Source organism: Mesitornis unicolor, unplaced genomic scaffold, assembly GCF_000695765.1.
Source record: "Mesitornis unicolor isolate BGI_N332 unplaced genomic scaffold, ASM69576v1 scaffold38854, whole genome shotgun sequence".
Classification (NCBI taxonomy): domain Eukaryota; kingdom Metazoa; phylum Chordata; class Aves; order Mesitornithiformes; family Mesitornithidae; genus Mesitornis; species Mesitornis unicolor.
In genome coordinates, this window is record NW_010182790.1 from 1 (window position 1) to 18,025 (window position 18,025).

The 18,025-nt window shown below is 44.7% G+C and overlaps 1 protein-coding gene across 1 annotated transcript; it reads left to right on the plus strand.

Annotated features, from left to right (window-relative positions):
• Nucleotides 1–1,382: 1,382 nt before the first annotated feature.
• On the plus strand, nt 1,383–17,283 carry WDR91 (WD repeat domain 91). Its single transcript, XM_010183903.1, is given in 15 exon segments — nt 1,383–1,418; nt 1,420–1,608; nt 3,122–3,329; nt 4,145–4,227; nt 6,363–6,487; nt 8,080–8,257; nt 8,536–8,694; nt 10,828–11,027; nt 11,451–11,601; nt 13,053–13,147; nt 13,467–13,635; nt 14,411–14,519; nt 15,109–15,221; nt 15,983–16,180; nt 17,059–17,283. Coding segments are annotated over 15 exon segments (2,184 nt in total). The 3' UTR covers nt 17,230–17,283.
• Nucleotides 17,284–18,025: the final 742 nt, after the last annotated feature.

The window sequence follows — 18,025 nt, forward strand, 5'->3', positions numbered from 1 at the left end:
CGCCGGTTATGTACGCGCAGCATCCCGGTGTGGGGGCTTTAGTCGTTTGAAGGCTTCTTCTCCTTGTCTCCGAAGCGGCGTCAGCGCAGGGCAGTGGTGGTGGGCGATGGGCTCCATCCCCTCGGCCCAGACTGCTCGGCCTGTCCAAACCCGCCCGTCTGCGGACCCTACGTCAGACCTGAAAACCACCAGAGGATTCTCGGCTTGCTGTTGAGCGAAAGGGAGGAGATGCGAATACGAGAGGGCAGCAGGGGGAAGGCATCTCTTTGCCTGCATCTTTTCCTGGTCGTGAAATTTTTATCCAGCAGTTTTGTAGCATTGCTCCTTAGTGTGGATGTTTTAAGCACCAGCGACTTGCTGGATGAGTGAAAATTAGCACAGAGTTTGCCAGCCTCGAAAAATAAGTTTCAGTCCTCTGTGTGAGCTTTGTGTTCCCATAGCAGTTGTTCTGGGCACTGAATGTTGTGTTTTGAACAGTCAGGTTTTTCTTTAACCAGCTGTACAGCCACTACCTTTATCATTCATAAAACATGTTGCTTTTATTTTAAAAGCACCAGCACTTTGCTAATGTTTAGAGGTCAGCAAACAGTTGATTTAGTTGGGATAATGTTGTCCATGACAAAATCAAGAAGGGACTACTGAGGTCAGAGACTTCTGTTTCCTTTATCTGTAGGCAGCCACAGAAATAGAGGCTGGATGATGTCCTAAGACATTAACTGATGAGACAGGAGCAAACCATATATTAAACAATTTTGGTAGTTAAGTTTTGTATAGGGTCCAGGTTTTTTATTTTTCTGATGCCTGTCTTGGCCATCAGAAATCACTGAACTAAAAATCTATTACCACACCACCATTCTGCCTTATACATATTGCAGAAATTATTTTCAAAGAGACATTATGTCCAAAAAAATTGTTGGAAACTGTTATGCCTGCCTTTTTAGTAGATGATATTATTAAAGGTACTTCAAAGATTGCAGTACAACAGATCCTTTTTCCTCTTTCTGTTGACATTTTTTTCCTTTTAGTCTAAAAATAATAGTATTTTCCAGGTACTGCACTTGAGTTTTCAATATTTAATCACGCTATTCCTGTTTTTTCATTGTCAGCTGACTTTTAAAAGAAGTGGATAGTTTTGTTTACTTGCAAAAGAACTCTACCAACTCTGTTTAACAAAATGTGATCTTTTTTGTCAAAATTCATTTGGCTGTGTTCTTTCGTGTTTCTTCTTTTATTTGAAAGTTTCTGCAGAGTGGAGGGATGCTAACAACAAATGCGGAGTGTTTCCCAGATTATGAAAACAGCTAATGCAAAAGTGCTGGATTGTAGAATTATTTGTGCAGTTAAGGCTTCTCGGCGTTAAGTTACAGAAGTTACAGTGCCAGATGAGCCGTGATGTGACTGCAGTCTTCCCTATTTTGCCCTCTTTAGGTGGATAAGATAGTGGAGCAGCTGCAGCAGTTCATTCAAAGCTACGACCTTGCCGCCCTGCGGGATTACTGGAGTTATCTGGACCGACGCCTTTTCAGCCGTTTGGAAGATGTGTACCGGCCAACAGTGAACAAGCTGAAAACCAGCTTATTTCGATACTACCTCGTCCACACTGTTCAGGTAGTGTTTGATCTTTAGGCTTCTGTTTTCCAAAGATCTGAAACCACAGCAATGAAACACCCTTGTGAGCCTCTTCATGGGCTGGGTGGGTAAGGGACAAGCCATTCATGTGTCATGTATCAGGAGTGTAGTAAGGAGTTTGACACAGACTCACATGACAAGCCTGTAAGCAGGATAGGGAAGCTGAGACAAGAGGGAAATATGCTTAGCTGGGAGCAAGATACTCAGACATGAAAGCAAGCTCCCCTCAGACAGAATAGCTGTACTGCTAGCTCCGTCCTGCTCAGCCTCTGTTAATAACTTGGATACCAGGAAAGATTACAAGGTTTGTAAACACCTCTTTGTGTGGGCATTGCCATGAGGACAAAGGAGGATGAGAACAGTGCTCAAAGCAATCTTTGTAAGTTGAAGAAATGGGCAGAAAAAAGCCCCAAACCCCTGTACGTAGGTAGGAGTAGTCAACTGCACCAATGCAGAATAAGGAAGGATTGAGCAGGCAGCAGCAGTGCAGGGAAGGGCCTTATTGCAGCACTGTGGACCAACTGGCAGGATTGTCTGTATTGCAGCAGGTTTGTACTCCTTCCAATCTAACCTGCTGGCAGCACGCAGCCAGTCCTTCCAGGCACCACAGTTCTTAAAGCATCGTGGGAGTTGGAGAGTTGGAGGGTCCAGAAGAAAAAAAGGTGACTTGGAGATGGTGGAGTTGAGTTTTAGTTTATAAGAGACAGGAGAAGTGGGCTTCAAATCTGTACAAGGTGATATGGGAGAGAAAAGGAGTACTTTTTTTTTTGTTTGCTTTTGAGTAGTACAGAAAAGAATGAGTTTAAAATGGAGCAGAGATTCTCTTGTTGAAAGCCCAGTAAAAGCAATGGAATATATTACACAGGGTGGGCTTTGGCAAACAGAACAGACAAATACATGTCATGCATTAATGTTTCATTTCTTACCATTTGGAAGCAATGTGTCCTCCTTGATTCCATTCCCTGACTGAAAATCTGAAAAGATGGATGTTGGTGGAGGAGACAAAATCTAATAATGCACATCTCTAAAAGTGCATTCTTTTAAAGTTTTGTTTTGCCCTGCGCTTACCCTGAGGTGTGACTCTCCTGTCTGAATAACATACCAGATGGAAACCTTTTCAGGCTACATCTGCTGTAGACTGGAGTAACTTCAAGTATACTTTGGACCTGTATACAAGTGCTCACATCTTATGTCAGTGCACTAACTACACTAGTTTAATTGAAAATCAGTGTTAAGTAATTACTTTGTTTTGCTTCAGCCTTTAAACAAGACTGTGGAGACTAGAAAAAAGGTTGGATTAAATGCATTTGTGAGCTTCTCCTAGCATACTTGGGATTCTTTTGTTCCTAGATGAATCTTTTAACTCTAACCACTTGCTCTGTTGGCGGTGGAAGTAGTTGTTAGGCTTCTCGTAACACGGAGCAAATATTCGTAGAACCCACGTGGTGGCATGAGTGGAAGTGTGAGCCCTGTTCTTCTTGCTGTGTTTCAGACTGGCCGCAATGACAAGGCACAGGAGTTTTTCCTCAAGCAGGCCTCTGAGCTCCAGAACCAGACAGAGTGGAAGGATTGGTTTGTCCTGCCCTTCCTCCCTGCCCCAGACTCCAACCCCACCTTCGCCACCTATTTCTCGCGCCAGTGGGCAGATACGTTTATTGTGTCTCTGCACAACTTCCTGAGCGTCTTGTTCCAGTGCATGCATATCCTTTTTTGCAACTAATAGTTAAGTTTCCCTTGCCCTAGTGTTATGCTTACTATTAACAGTGGTGCCAAGAATATAGCATTACAAAACTTGCTTAGAGCCAAGACTTAATAGGAGCTGGTGTTTACCAGAGGATGTTGGAATAGTTATTGTTCAATTATCTGATGATCTGTTATATTCCCTGGTCACAAACAGTGGTGATTGTTGCTAATGCTGAACTCATTCCTCTGCTAGTGACTAGAAGTCTTATGCACATCTTGTTCTGAAACGTTTTTCCTCTTCGCTTGGTGTAGTACAAACCAGGAGTGCAACCTTGGGTCATAGTCCATAACTGAACCAGCATCTCCTCTTAGACCCTTCTCTGGGTATGCATAGTTTCAACGTTGTCTGATGACATCTCACTGTAATAGGGCAGTTCAACATTGGCAGAAATAACAGCTTTTGTTTGCTGATGGGCAGGTTTACGCTGCAGCTGGAATACAACTCATCCTGAACTGTTTCTTCAGTGTATGCTAATACAGTAACATAACCTGTCTTATCCTCTGTTCCTGACATGTAAAAAGGAAAGATCTAAAAATCCTTGCAAAGCCTATGTGGAATAGTTTGTGCAACAGTCAAGTACAAAGAAAGACGAAGTTGGCTTAGGTAACCACGCTGTTATTAGTCCTAAGGCCTTGCACGTATTCCTTGCTAGTACTGTGGACTGGGCAGCTTTGCTGTCTTACAGGCAAATGGCTGGTACGAAGTGCTGGCTTTTAGATTTAAGCGAGGTGCATACATGTTCTTGCCTTGTTTTTCTTTAACATTCCTTACCAGTTCCAGTAATTTTGAACTTTGAAGCTGAATGCCTCAGGAGCAGTCTCGTACAAGAAGAAAATGAATCGTTGCGGCATAAGGTCAGAACTGAAGTAGCTCTTTAGTTGCTGACTGTGTGAGGCTGTGAGTTTTATTGAGTTGGTTCCATGCATTCAAGAAAGTTGTAACTGTTCGGTTCCGTGCAGTTATTGCAAGGCAGATCGTTGTATAAGTTCTTTGTTGGGATCATACTGTGAAATGTCTGTTTAGGGCATTCCTGTCCCTCCGCTGGAGGTGACTGTCCCTCTCTCCCTGTGCCATCTGACAGATGGCTGGATACTGTGCAGACTCCTTCCTGCTACACTGCAAAGTCAAGACAAGCTGAAGCTATTGGCAGGTTAAGGGCATATATGGCTGCCTTTGCATGGAAATTTGTGAATTGTATTCAGTCACTTCCAGATTTTAGCTGACGGAGCAGTAGAAATGGGCAATAACTTCTGGCAGAGAGGCAGAAACCATTACTTCTGAAATAGCCACTTCACCACAGTTGAAGTACACTTAGAGCAATTTAGATCAACTAATGGAAATGTTGTGAACGTCTGTTTCCCAAACCTAGACCTGACAGTAAACTCTTAAGAAAGGCTGACCTGTTCAGACAGGATGTTGCCCAGCTTCATGTCTTCTTTTGACAGTATCATCAGCAGATGCTGAGAGAGGGTGTAAGAATATGTAGCACAGGTTGGCCCTTTCCAAGAATAATTTCCTATTAGAGAGATTCCAGAAATCTGAAGTTTAAGAACTTTCTAAACCACAGATCACACTTGGATGATGCCATACAAATGGGAAACCACATTCATCTAAGCACAACTTTAATTTCACTTCCTCAAACATGACAAGCAAAAGCTCTCTCTGTATGAATACTTCAGTAAAGTTATGTGCTTTACCTCCTGTGTTACAAAACACTATGTTGTATGTTGTGCTTCCTGTTTCAACTGCTTTGGTAGCTGATCACCACTGTTCATTTGTCCGAAAAATGTTGAAGTAAAATAGAATCCTTGATTTCAAGAAGGAGGCTTTTTTATTTTTTTTTAAAGAGGTTTGTCTCTCTGTACTGTATGGAGTCAGTGGATCAGGTGAGCTTTGACAGGAGGGTTCTACAAAGATGGCCAGTGAATAGGGACAGCAGTATAAGGTATGTTTTGAAATAGAGCTTTTTTATTTCCTCCAATTTTGTATTCTGTACTTTAGTCAAATTAAAGCTCTTTTTTGTTTGTGGTATGTTGACTGATACCACTTACAGGCTGGATAAGCATTCTCTGGCAAATAGGCAGAGGTAAAACTAGACTTTGCTTTTTGGAGGGCTGCTCAGGTTGGAAAAGGAAGCAGCTACCTATAGAATGCAGCTTTAAATAAAAAAAACCAGTATGAATAAATACTGAATTCACTACTGGTTGAAATTGAGTAGTGATTCTGATTTCACTGTTGAAACAATACGAATACATGAATAACAAGCTGGATTTCTAAAGCTCCTTTTTCTTGTAATTTGTTTCCTTACATACTATGATAAAAGAAAAAAAAAAGAATTGTATCTGAAAACAAATGTACGGAAACAGAAAAGTCTGAGGAATTCTTAATGTGAACAAGAGTCACAGGCATAAACCACATCCGTCACAGAAAGCTGCATCCTGAGGTTCCTCTCTGCTAAGGAAGGAAGGGGGGAAGAAAAATGTCTCTTTCTCCATAATGCAGAGATAAATCTTACTGGCATGCTTGTGAGAGAGCTGGGCAGGGTATGGAGCTGGATTTCAGGGTGACCGGATGGGATTGGCCTCAGAGCACCCTGCCAGCTCACCAAACCCTGGGCTGTGGGAAGAAGATTACCTTCTAGGCTCGGTGCCCATACATTGCTGCTGTCAGTCACATGCATTGCCCTGGCTTTGAACTGTCTGCACAGAATGGCTGAGCAGCTCTGCCCTGGCTGGCTCTCTCATTTCCCAGCACCATTCATGTACCTACAGCAACAGCCCAAGGAGAGAAGGGTTTTAAGTCTGCTCCAGTGCGTGAAGTATTGATTGTTTTTGACTACTTGGACTGATGTGGTGCTCAGTGAGTCAGAACAACTTTCTTCCCACCCTTCTAGAGCTGTTGAAATAAAAGGAGTAAACAACTTCAGCAAGCAGGAAGGAGGGGAATCTTAGTGACCCTCTCTTTACTTGGCTCTCTCCTCTTGTTGTAGCTGTTTGCTTTGCAAGCTGAATCCTCCCGCATGAAGAAGGAGGAACTGGAGGTGGAACAAGCAGTTGTGCATCACAAGTTGCCTACGTATGTGGCCAACATGGATCGACTGGGGGACTCTGAGCTGTGAGTGCTTGCAGGGGAGGAGCTGTGGACAGGCTCTGCTGCTTTTATTGGGTCAGGGAGGCTCCTGGAGGGTAATTTCCTCATTCTCTGCCCTGGGAATCAATGCAGAAAGTCATCCAGGCAGAAATTCTGGTGACTGAAGTGGGTTTAATGGGGAAATTCATGACAGGCCATTTGGGAGAGGGATTCTTGCCAATCAGTAAAAGCCCAAGCACACATGGAAGTGATTCTGCTCTGCTCTCAGCATTATGCCACGGGGTTCTAGGCAGCCAGGGCACTGGCAGCAGTGTGATACCCTGCTGTATTGCTCAGATGAAGTAGATTGCCTCTTGACCCCTATTTTTTTTTCTAGTGACTGCAGTGCAGTAGATAAGTACCCTATGTTATTTTGTAGACAGTATTACTGTATGACCCAAAGGGGTCACTGTCACGCAGAGATGCTTTCTTGCTTTCACAAAGTCAATGGAAAAGGAGTTTCTCTTCTGCGTGGCTCAGTTGTGCACAGAATTCCCCACAAGTGCAGTTCAAATGTGTTTAATGGCTCCATCTGTTATACTCCCATCTGTGGAAATTAGGCAACATGCACAGTGATACCACTTGTTTAATCGTTATTTAAACCTTTTTCCCCCCCCTGCTACACAGTCATGCAAAGCAAGTTTGTGTGTTTGAATTCATTGTGTAATTGAGATTTTTTTCTTGTTTTAAAAGAATCTGAAAGCAAACATAGCTTTGCCACAAGGTATTAATAACACTGCTGGGGCTTTGACTTTCTCACTTGGTTTTTCACTTCTATTCAGACAGGAGGGGGATTGATCAATTATCGTCATGAAATTGAGAAATAGAAGTTGTAGCAGAGACCACACACCAAGTCTTTGTTTTAGTCTAAAAGTTGTCTGATTAAATAGATGTGTCTGAACTATCCTGATAACTGCTCTACACTCTCTGCACAGGATGGGCTACAGAATTTAATTTGAGGCTCTTGTCTGTTTGTTTAAATACTCTGTGTGGAAAGCCCTGATGTCCATCTGCACATGTGGGAGAGTGTGACATGAGGGATTTATTCCCATATTAATTTTTGTCCATTTGTATTAGGAAATTCTTGCCTTAGAAGTGGCATTTTTTGTGTGTGCAGCTTGTCACTTAGTCTGGAGGCCAGTTCTGGTTGCTTTTTCCATGTCTCTGCTCAACCTGAAGCCCAGCTTTGGTAGAACAGTTCCTTCCTAGAAAAGAAGATAAACAGAGATAGATTGTATTTCTAAACTAACCAGATGGAGTGGAAGGAGTTTGAGGTGGCCCTACAGGAGATTCAGCAACAGTTGAGCCCCCTGTCTCAGTGGCATCTCTGAGAAGTGAGTTTTGGTTACAGTAATTATAGTGATCTGCTCCAGGCACTAGCAGAATGGTTTAAAACAGTTTTTTAATGCATAGTGGTCTGTCATCTTGGAAAGGAACGTCTGTCCTCCAGTGGTTCAAACAGCTGGCACTTCACTTGTTGGGTGGGCTTTGATCAGGTTGTCTGGCTACACTTCCATATTCTGTTTAAAATGTTTTGTTGGGTTTTTTTTTGTTTTTTGTTTTTTTTTGCTAATTAGTGATATGACCTGCAGCCAGAGGAGTACTGCACATTCTCTTCAGTCTCGGGGAGGCTTTCTGTCCTCTTTTCTCTCCCAGAGTAAAAAGGGCCCTTCCAGACCAGCCCATCCAAGTGGGGCTTCTCCAACACAGACTGGCAGCATGCTGCTAGGGAAGAAAGAACCAACAAATCACCAGGTAATTCTCAACTGTGTTTGTTGAAAGGTGCTCAGTGTCTAAGGAGTTAACTTGCAGCACAGCACTGCTCCAACCATTTGCTTCCACCTGAAAAAATGAAATGTCTTTTCCTTCCTTGCAAGTGTGTGCTGTGCCTGAATGCAGCACAAGAACAGCTGCTGTTGTCTGGGGGCTTGTGGAGCCCTTGCAGGTGCTTGGTTTCTTTGCCTCCTCTTTTGCTCTTTGTTGTGCAGCCTGGCACAAGCCTAACTTTGCCACATCGTCCCTCTTCCTTCCAGAGTGCCAAAGGAAAAGAAGGAATAGCGAGCAGTAAGGATGGGAAGAGCCACTTCAGTGGGTTAGTAGCAGGTGAGTCGAGTTCCCTGCAGCACCGGCAGAAGCGCTTGCAAGAGCACGGGAAGGAAAGGAAGGAGCTGCTGTCGAAAGGGACCTCCCAGGTACCGGGCAATGCTGCAAGGCTGGGAAGCAGAGGGCTGGTATTTCTGTAGTTTGTTGTGCTTGACCGTAAAACAAGTGCAAGTGTTCCCGTTTAAGCTTTTCTGATCTAACTGTATCAAAGGTTAATCTCTGTAGTTAATCAACTCCTGTTGTTGTCCTGTTCAACAGCCTGGTCCTGGGGAGGGTATGTTTCATTGACCTTAATGGTTATGTTCAAATATCTTGTTATAATCCCCGTTCCTTCATGGCAATGGACTTGGCTCACCTATCCTGCCCAAGTGAGTTCTGTCCTGTGGGTACTTGTGCTGGTTTGTGTAGGCTTTGTGTGAGACAGATAAAACTTGATAAAAGTTTTCCTGGATAGGAGTGGAAATATCCTTCATAGCAACATTTGCTTTTTGGAGTTTTTTGCACTGTATGTTGCAGTTTTGCCTGGGGATGTGCCCTGCTTTCCATTGGGCATTCAAGGCTATGAGAGAACTTTTTTCTTTTTGCTTCATCTAAAACATTTTAATTAACCATTGGTCAGAAATTGCAAAGCCCAGTTTCCCCATAAGGACCTTTTGACTTTCCTTTTTCTGTGATGTTCCAGGTTAAGGCAGTGTTTTCCTGGCTTTGTAAAAGTTCCTTCTGGTGCTCTAGGGAAAGCTGATACTGTTCAGCTTTCTGCTGTTCTCCACACATTTGAAACTGAAGGAGCCTGAAAAGCAGCACTGTTTTCTTTCAAGAGTGTATTTTATTGGTTGCTATCTCCACACATTAACTAATACAGAGAGAGTAATTCTTGAATTTGTTACCCAGTCTTTTCTAGCTTTGTTATTTCAGATGATTTGATTAGGCAGTGTTTGATCCATTGCTCAGGATGTGAAGCTACTATAAATAGGGCAAAGATGTGCTAGGGAACAGGAATTCAAAAATACTGTGTTAAATTTTGGGTTCCTCACGACAAGAAAGACACTGAGATGCTGGAGGACCTCTAGCGAAGGGCAGTGAAGCTGGTAAAGGGTTGTCCTCTGAGGAGGGGCTTAGGGAACTGAGGTTGTTTAGTGTGGGGGAAAAGGAGGCTGTATGGAGACCTTATTGCTCCCTACAACCACCTGAATGGAGGTTGCAGATGAAATGGCATCAAGTTGTGCCAGGGGAGGTTTAGATTGGATATTAGGAAAAATTTCTTCACCTAAAGGGTTATCAAGCACTCAAAGAGGCTGCCCAGGGAAGTGGTGGAGTCATCATCCCTGGAAATATTTAGAAGACGTGAGTTATGGACATGGTTTAGCGTTAGGTTTACGGTTGGACCCAAGGATTTTAAGGTGTCTTTTCAAACCTAAATGATTCTATGATTACTCAAACACCAATACCATTTTGCAGCATTTAATCTGCTATGGTTTAGCAAAGGAACGTTTGCAGATGTTTTACTGGCTTATGTGCTGTGTCTGCTTCTTGTTCAGCTTCTGATGGTAAGGGAAGACTGTAAGCTGCTTTCAAAATACTTCTGTGTGCTGCAGTGCAGACACCTTCAGCTCCTAAAACTCCATTTGTTCTGTCTGCCCTAACAAGTTGGATTTTAAGCTTTGGGACTCATGTGTTGGGTCTACCATTGCCATCAGTCAGTTGACCACAGTGGTTGGCCCAGTGTGCACAGACTAAATCTCTGGCAGATGGGGGTAATCCATCCCCTGGGGCTAACCATCCAACAAGAGTTTTTGTGCAGGCTTACTGAACTGCATATTTTACAGGGTTAACTTACATTGCTAAATGCAAGGATTCCTTAAAATATGTTTATTTACTTGTGAATCTATGTTCTGATGCCATCGAAATGGGCCTCTGATATGAGCTGAGATATGCCAAACAGAGATGTTGTGGTTCTTTTAATTCTTAAATAATATGTATGGCTAGGCACATGGAAGGGGTTATAAGGGACTCTACAACCAAGGAGGCCTTATTAAATGGTGTGATTGTGCAATGCACTATCGTTTTGCTCAGAAAGGTCCCTGGCAGGAGGGGTGTTGAACTGACAGTGCTTCTGTTTCAGTGCAGCTTCTTGTTTTTTTCTCCCAGCAGGCAGGGGTGACTGAAGAGCTTGATCTGGAGCTGCTGCTTCCTTGTATTTCACACAGGATTTCTTCCTTCAGGGCCAAAGTGCTGAGAAGAAAACCGATATCAGCACAGCTGAGACAGAGCCATGCTCAGAGCCACACACTGAACAAGCGGAGACTTCAACCAAAATACCTGCCAGCACTGGAGAGGCTGTGGGGGTCCGGCAGGAGCAGCCTTTCATCGTCCTGAGCCAGGAGGAATATGGGGAGCACCATTCATCCATCATGTACTGCAGGTAACTGACTGGCAGAAGAGGACTTTCTCATAGAAGCCTCTGTAGAGGACCAGCTTAGACACAACTGGTCTCTTTCTCACAGCATCTGTGCTGTCCAGTGTGTTGTGCGCGTACCCGCAGTTGTAGGGCAGTTGAGTTGGTGTGACTGAAAACAGCCTGTAGCTTGTGCAGTGAGAATGGACTGGGATTTTTGTGACCGGGAGATGCCAGCCAGGAAGAAACTCTCTGGGAAAGCAGGATGGTGTTGCTTTGCATGCGGAGCTTGGTGCACTTCATTGTGCCAGTTATTGTGGACTGCAGGAAGTTCTGACTCCCACAGAAGGAACTGGTGTGTGGCCAGGAGAAGGAGGACTACTGGGGTATCTACTTACATTGATGAACTTTAGGGAGAAAAATATCTGATCAGTTTCCTTCTGCACATAGGGTTGATTGTTCTGGACGGAGGGTGGCCAGCTTGGATGTGGATGGGGTCATCAAAGTCTGGTCTTTTAACCCCATAATGCAAACTAAAGCTTCATCCATTTCCAAATCTCCGTTGCTGTCTCTGGAATGGGCGACCAAGCGTGATCGGCTGGTGAGTAGTGTGCGTGTGGAAGCTCGAGAGTCATGACAGATGTTTTGGGGCTGTATTGCTACCTGTTGCCCATTAACTTCTAGACAGCTGCATTGTGGATAAGATTAGGGCAACAGTTAGTTTCCACTTCAGTGGGACATGGGGAACTGAAGCCTGTAGGGTCCGAGAAAAACTTGAGTCGGGAGTGTGCTCTGTGTATTGAGCAAGGAATTCACCACTGGTTGCCCTGAGACATAAGTTCTCAAGCTGCGGTGTGGGTACAGCTGCAGGGTGACAGTAGCTCCTTTAAGAGAAGCGCTTCTCTCCTGGCAGAGCAGGCAGCCACCTGTAAAGGCAGGCAGAGGCAACCTGGTACAACGGCGCATGGGAACCCTGCACTAGGGAACTGCAGAGTGTCACACCCTGAGCCAGAAGCAGAGAAGGGAGAGCCGGGCTGAGGAGTAGGGGAATGGTGTTGGTATTCTGCTTGTACCAGTGTGAAAAGTGCTCCACAGCCAGTTTGGATTGGGGGTTGGTATGTGCATAAGGAGCTCAGGGGTTGTTTAAATATCATGAGTTTAAATGTTTCCTATAGTGCTTTTTCTCTAGTTCTGTTACTAGAGAGGAGCCTTAAATTATGTGCATTCTTCTGAGCCCTAGAACTGCTGTTTGATGCCCTCCCTTGGCAAAGAGACAGGGCTGTGCGAGCAGGCAGGCCTGAACTGAGGGAATATTGTTCACATGCTGGCACTGACAATGTGTTACTGCTAACCCCAAAATGCCACTTGTGAAGAGCTGGTGCTACAGCTTGTCTCTTTCTTTTCTTCTGCTCTTAGAAAGGAAGTTGTCCATGCAGTTGTTCTGATGTTTCTTCTGCTTTGTGGAGTTTATTTCCTGCTTGCTGGTCGAAAGATTCTTCTTTTTGAAATATATGGGCATTCAGCAGCAAATGAGCCTCTGAAGGAGCCTCTGAAGGATCTGCTTCTTTTTCTTTGATAATGCGTCCCTCCATGGTTTTACTTTTTGATTTGAATTGTAGCACGACTGATAAAGCATGTGTGAGCCCTTCTGAATGTTTTCATTCTCCCCTGGATGAAAAGAGGTGGCTTCTACTTGGTTTTCTCTTAAACTTATTAATTCTGTGTTACTCTTTCCTTGCTCCCTTAGATGCTAAGACTTCACGTATGTTTTGTACCTTTAATGTCAAGCCATAGTCTAGAAAGTGGCTTTTACTCCACCTTTGTGCCTATCAGATCTTCTTCTCACTGGAAAGCAGTGCTTTTACTCTGACTTCTGTGGCTCTGGGGTAGTCCTAATCAGTGTGATATGCACAGAAAGACAAGATGTACCCTAATGGAGTGATGTTTAGTTTGAATGCATAAATAGGAAAAAATTTATTCTGTGGTGTTGGTGGTTGTTGGACAGCATCATTGTACTCACACTCCTTCCATCTCCTCCTTGCTGGTTTCAAGCTCTTGCTTGGAAGTGGGGTCGGGACAGTTCGTCTTTATGACACAGAAGCAAAGAAGAATCTCTGTGAAATCAGCATTGATGAAGACATGCCCAGGTAACTGGAATACTGATTTTTTTATATATATATATTTTTTTTTCTGACTGTGAAAAGTTAGGAGAGGTATCAGTGTTCCTGCTCCTTTCCTGCAACTGCAGGTCTATCTAGACCTCATCCAGAGGGCAGTCCCTATCTGAGCAGTGTAAAAACGCTTAGCTAAATGGGATACACTCAAAATTTCTCTAAGCACATGTATCCTGCCCTCTTTCACAGTGCATCCTGTCTTGCAGGGTCTTAATAGGAGAGCTCGTAGTCAAGTGTTGTGCTTGAGGCAGCTGCTGGAGAGAGGCAATTCAGGCTGTTTGCTGTGTTGCAGGATCCTCTCACTTGCCTGCAGCCCAAGCGGTGCATCCTTTGTTTGTTCTGCGGCAGCCCACAGCCCCATCTCCCATATGGACTTCTCAGCAGTCAGCTCCAGGGGCAAAAGCATGAACCAAGTTCCTGGGAAGCTGCTACTGTGGGACACGAAGACAATGAAGCAGCAGGTACTTGGGTTTCTCTCCTTTCTCAGTCTGCTTGCTGAGAATGAGTGTCTTCTGTTTCAGTGTGTAGGAGCCCTCTTACTAAACTATGCTGACTTTCTTTTCAATACTCTTCTTTTTTTCACCCTTCCTCTTTGTGTAAGTAGCTGCTGGGTTTGGGTGGGGGTTGTTGTTTTTGTTGGTATGTTGGTTTTTTTGAGGGTTTCTTCAAAATAGTCTGTAGCCTTGTTTCTATCCTGCCCGCACAGTTTATGACTGGAAATGTCTCCAGTGTACTGAATGATGCTTTGCTCAGGCTTTCTCCAGTTGAGCTATATTGAAGGGTTTTCTTTGCTGCCATTTTCTCTGCCTTCTCTGTTTTTAAGTGAAGTGCTGCTTTCAGAGATTTCATCTCGTGTCATCTTCTCCATTGTTTCAACTTAGATGGATCAGATTCTGGCAGGGAATCCTTGTCCTATCCCTTGCTTTTGCCCTTAAGAAATGCTGTCCCTGACATGTAGGAGAAACTAGCTTGAGTATGTTGCTGCCTTCCAGAAGCTGATTTTGCAACCTTGAGGGCATGGTCAAGAAAGCTGTGGCTTGACTGAAGTGAATTGTTGGTTTAGTGTCACAGTAAAATGCAGCTGCCAACCTTGAAGTCTACAGTCATGAGAGGTGTAGGGCTCCAGGCTGGAGGAGTTCTTGCTTCTAAATACTGTCTTTCCTCCCTTCTCTGAAGATCAGCTCCTCAGCACCCCCAGCTCCATTTCTCAGCATTAATGCAGACTTTCCCTTCCAGCTGCAGTTCTCCTTGGAGCCTGACCCCATTGCTATTAACTGCACAGCCTTCAACCACAACGGCAACCTGCTGGTCACGGGGGCTGCAGATGGGATTGTTCGTCTCTTTGGTACGTTTAAATTGGGCAGTGAGGGGGCCTGTTGGTGTCCTCAGTTGGGGGACAGAGTCTGGACTGTCCTCGTTTTAGTCCATCCTTGTGATAAAGGCAGTTTGGACCTTCTCCTGCTGTGAATGAGGCATTTGCTTCTGGCCCAAGTGCTGAGCTGGAGGCAGCAGTTTAAGGTCTGTGAGAAAACAGAGCTGGCAGCAACTGTGGGGGTGGACAGGATAGCAAGGGGAGGAGAAGAAGAAAGGTGGCAGTGAGGCTTGGATGCAGAATGCCTGCACTTGACAGTGAGCATGTGAGCAGCCCTGTAAAGTTGGAGGAGGAGGAGGTAACTATTTACAGGCAATGGTTTTTGGGGCCAGTGTAAAAGCCACATGCTGGAGAATAAGCACAGGGTGCTGGGATTGGGTTGGGCTCCCCAGGTTAGCTTAGAGGGCTGGGACAGAGACCTTATGTTGTGGTTAGGGAGAATTTTAGAGAATTGGTTCTATTTAGCTCAAACCAGGACACCTTATGAATGTAAAGGGCCTCTTTCTGTTCACCTCAGCTCTGTGTGAGTATGAGGAGCGTTCAGTACTGGTTCTCCCCTCAGATATGCAGCAGCACGAGTGCGCCATGAGCTGGAAGGCACACGATGGGGAAGTCTACTCTGTTGAGTTCAGCTATGACGAGAACACAGTCTACAGCATAGGCGAGGATGGCAAGGTAGGCTCTGAGTGACCTTCTACTGGTCAGCTGGAAGTGAGACCCCTTCTGCAGTCTTCTCCATATGGTGGGGATAGCAGTACAGAAACCCTCAGAATGTGGAGGATCTGCAGGCTGCTAACTGTAGTTTTAGGTGTGCAGTACCACCCTGCTGTATGCAGTCTCTGCAGAGAGAGTGGCCGGAAAGCATATTAACTGATGGAGCTGTCTCAGACCTTGTCTGCAAATCCTGCTGTTGGTGACAACCCCTTCCTAGGGAATCCATGTGAAGATGACCTTTCTGTGCCCCTTAGATCACCAAATTTTTGATCTGGGACTTAACATGGAGAAGATCCTTGACCACTTCACATAAATTTCCTTGTTAGCAGCTCCCTGTGGCTTATAATACAGGCTTCAGTTTCTGCAGTTCCAGAGGCTTCAGCAGCAGACGTATGGCTCGGGGAGGGAGACTGCCTGAAGTTGTGGGTCCTTGGCTTATGAGCGTTAAGGGAATTCCCACCAGGATCCTGCATGTAGTGTGGAAGGACACATAGGCAGCAGTGCTCATAGAAGGTAGGGCATGTGTTTGCCTTGACAGTGGGCATTCTTACAGCTTTTGCAGCCTGCATTTTATAAATATAGCCACTTAGATACAGATGTCAAAATGCCATCTTCTGTTTGTGGGGAATAGCCACATTGCTGAAAAACAACAAATGGCCCCTCTGCTTTCATCCCAATTAATTTAACTATAGGCTTTTTTTCATCTCTTTTTGTCATTCTAGTTTATTCAGTGGAATATTCACAAAAGTGGCTCGAAGGTGTCAGAGTACAATCTTCCCAGCGAAGCCACAGGTCCTTTTGTTCTGTCTGGGTACAGTGGCTACAAGCAAGTCCAGTTCCCACGAGGAAGGCTTTTTGCTTTTGACTCTGAAGGCAACTATATGTTGACGTGCTCTTCTGCGGGGGGTGTAATTTTTAAGGTGAGTCTGAGGAGTGGTGGGGAGTACTCTTGGGCATCCATACAAGCTCTTGCTGTTACAAGGCTGCAACAGCAGCCACAGGAAGTTCTCAAGCAGCACCTACCCATCCCTGCTCTGTGAAAGTTGCTGCTCAGTTTCATACAGTGTGCATTTTAGCAATGTGTGATGTCTAGCAAGTAGCGTTTTGCCCTCTGTATGTAGACAGAGTATGTGTGCTTCTTGATCTTAAAGATTAGCTGCAGCAGTTTTCCTTAGTATTCAAGTGCCTAGGAAAAACTTTTATTTTTTTTTAATATATTGATGCATGCCAGTTCGATGCAAAATGTCAGATTGTTGACTAATGCTCATCTTTAATCTGCCTTATGTGTTTGCTGGTGTTATGCTAGTCCCAGCCTGATTCTTAAGCTGTGTACTGAAATGAAGGGTAAGGCTGAATGGTTCAAAGTACCCAAATTTCTGTGCTGCAGTAACAAGTGGTTACTGATCACATGCCCTTTGCATGCCGCCTCTTAAGTCAGTACCCATCAATATAAGCCGTTGCAAGGCAGATTAGATGGAGCATTCAGAGTACCCACAGTAACATGAGCAATATCTTAGCCTTATGTGCTCCTCATTAGTGTGTGCTTTTACCATGCCTGGTTCAATTAGTGCAGCTCAGCTGATGCCAGAAGCTGAGCTGCTTGAGAACACATGTCATGAGACTGGGAATTTTCCTCATCTGTACTTCATACACCTCTATATCTCTCTGATTTTTCTACTTAATTATGTATGGTGAAAGGGACATGGAGTCTGTAGCAGGCTTTGGCTTCGTCTGTGGGTGACACTGCCTGCACTGCAGAAACTTGCCTCCTTAAAATCTTATGCTTTCCTTCTTTTAGTTGAACGGTGAGGAAAGGGTCCTGGAGAGCTGCCTTTCTCTGGGAGGACACCGAGCCCCTGTTGTCACAGTGGACTGGAGCACAGCCATGGACTGTGGGACCTGCCTCACTGCCTCTATGGATGGGAAGATTAAATTAACAACCTTACTGGCTCAAAAATCTGCACAATGATGAAAGGAAAAAGCAAAGGACTGGACAAAAACAGTATTAACTCGACAGGAACAAGTTCCTCTTGTCATTGTAGCTTTTGCCTCTTGACAAATACTTTGCCAAACCACTGTGCAATAGAATGCCAGTATGGGACCAGATAAGTGGCAGCACTGAAAAATAAGTCTCCACTGACCCACCGTGGCAGCTGGACTCTCTCCGTTAGGGAGTCTTGAGTAGCATGTCATTAGGCAGCTGCTGGGATCACGTCTGGGGTTCTGCAGAAGAATGTGAGGCTGAAGGAGGCATGTATGAGGCAGCACGGTGCATGGTGATAAGATGGTTCAAAGTGGAAAGGCCAGTGCAAAACCAGAGTATTCTTTCAGTATAGCATTTGTTGTTGTGCTTTTTTTTGTTTTGGCTGTTGGTTTTTTTTTCGTAAAAAGAAAATATTCCCTTGCATTTGTTTCCTGTGCTCTGTTCAGTTGTTGCAAAAGATGGAGGGTGGCTGGGGCAGCGGTGTGCCAAGAAAGCCTCCTGCATGGAGAAGAGACCCTTGTGCTTTCAACATCTGCCTCCGACAATGACATCTGCACATTGAGAGGAACCAGTGCAAGAGATCAAGAAACAAAAATAGTTGTGTTCATTCGGATGTATTGTGTTCCCTTGTGATATCTGCCACCAACTAGAGGCTGAGAACTTGAGTCAGACTTTCTGAAAGGCCTGTGTAAGAGAGCAGAAGCTACAGAATGCCCAGCAGCTAGCTGATGAATAGGAGTGGGGAGGGCCAGAACCAGTCTGGTCCTGTAAAGTGCTCTCT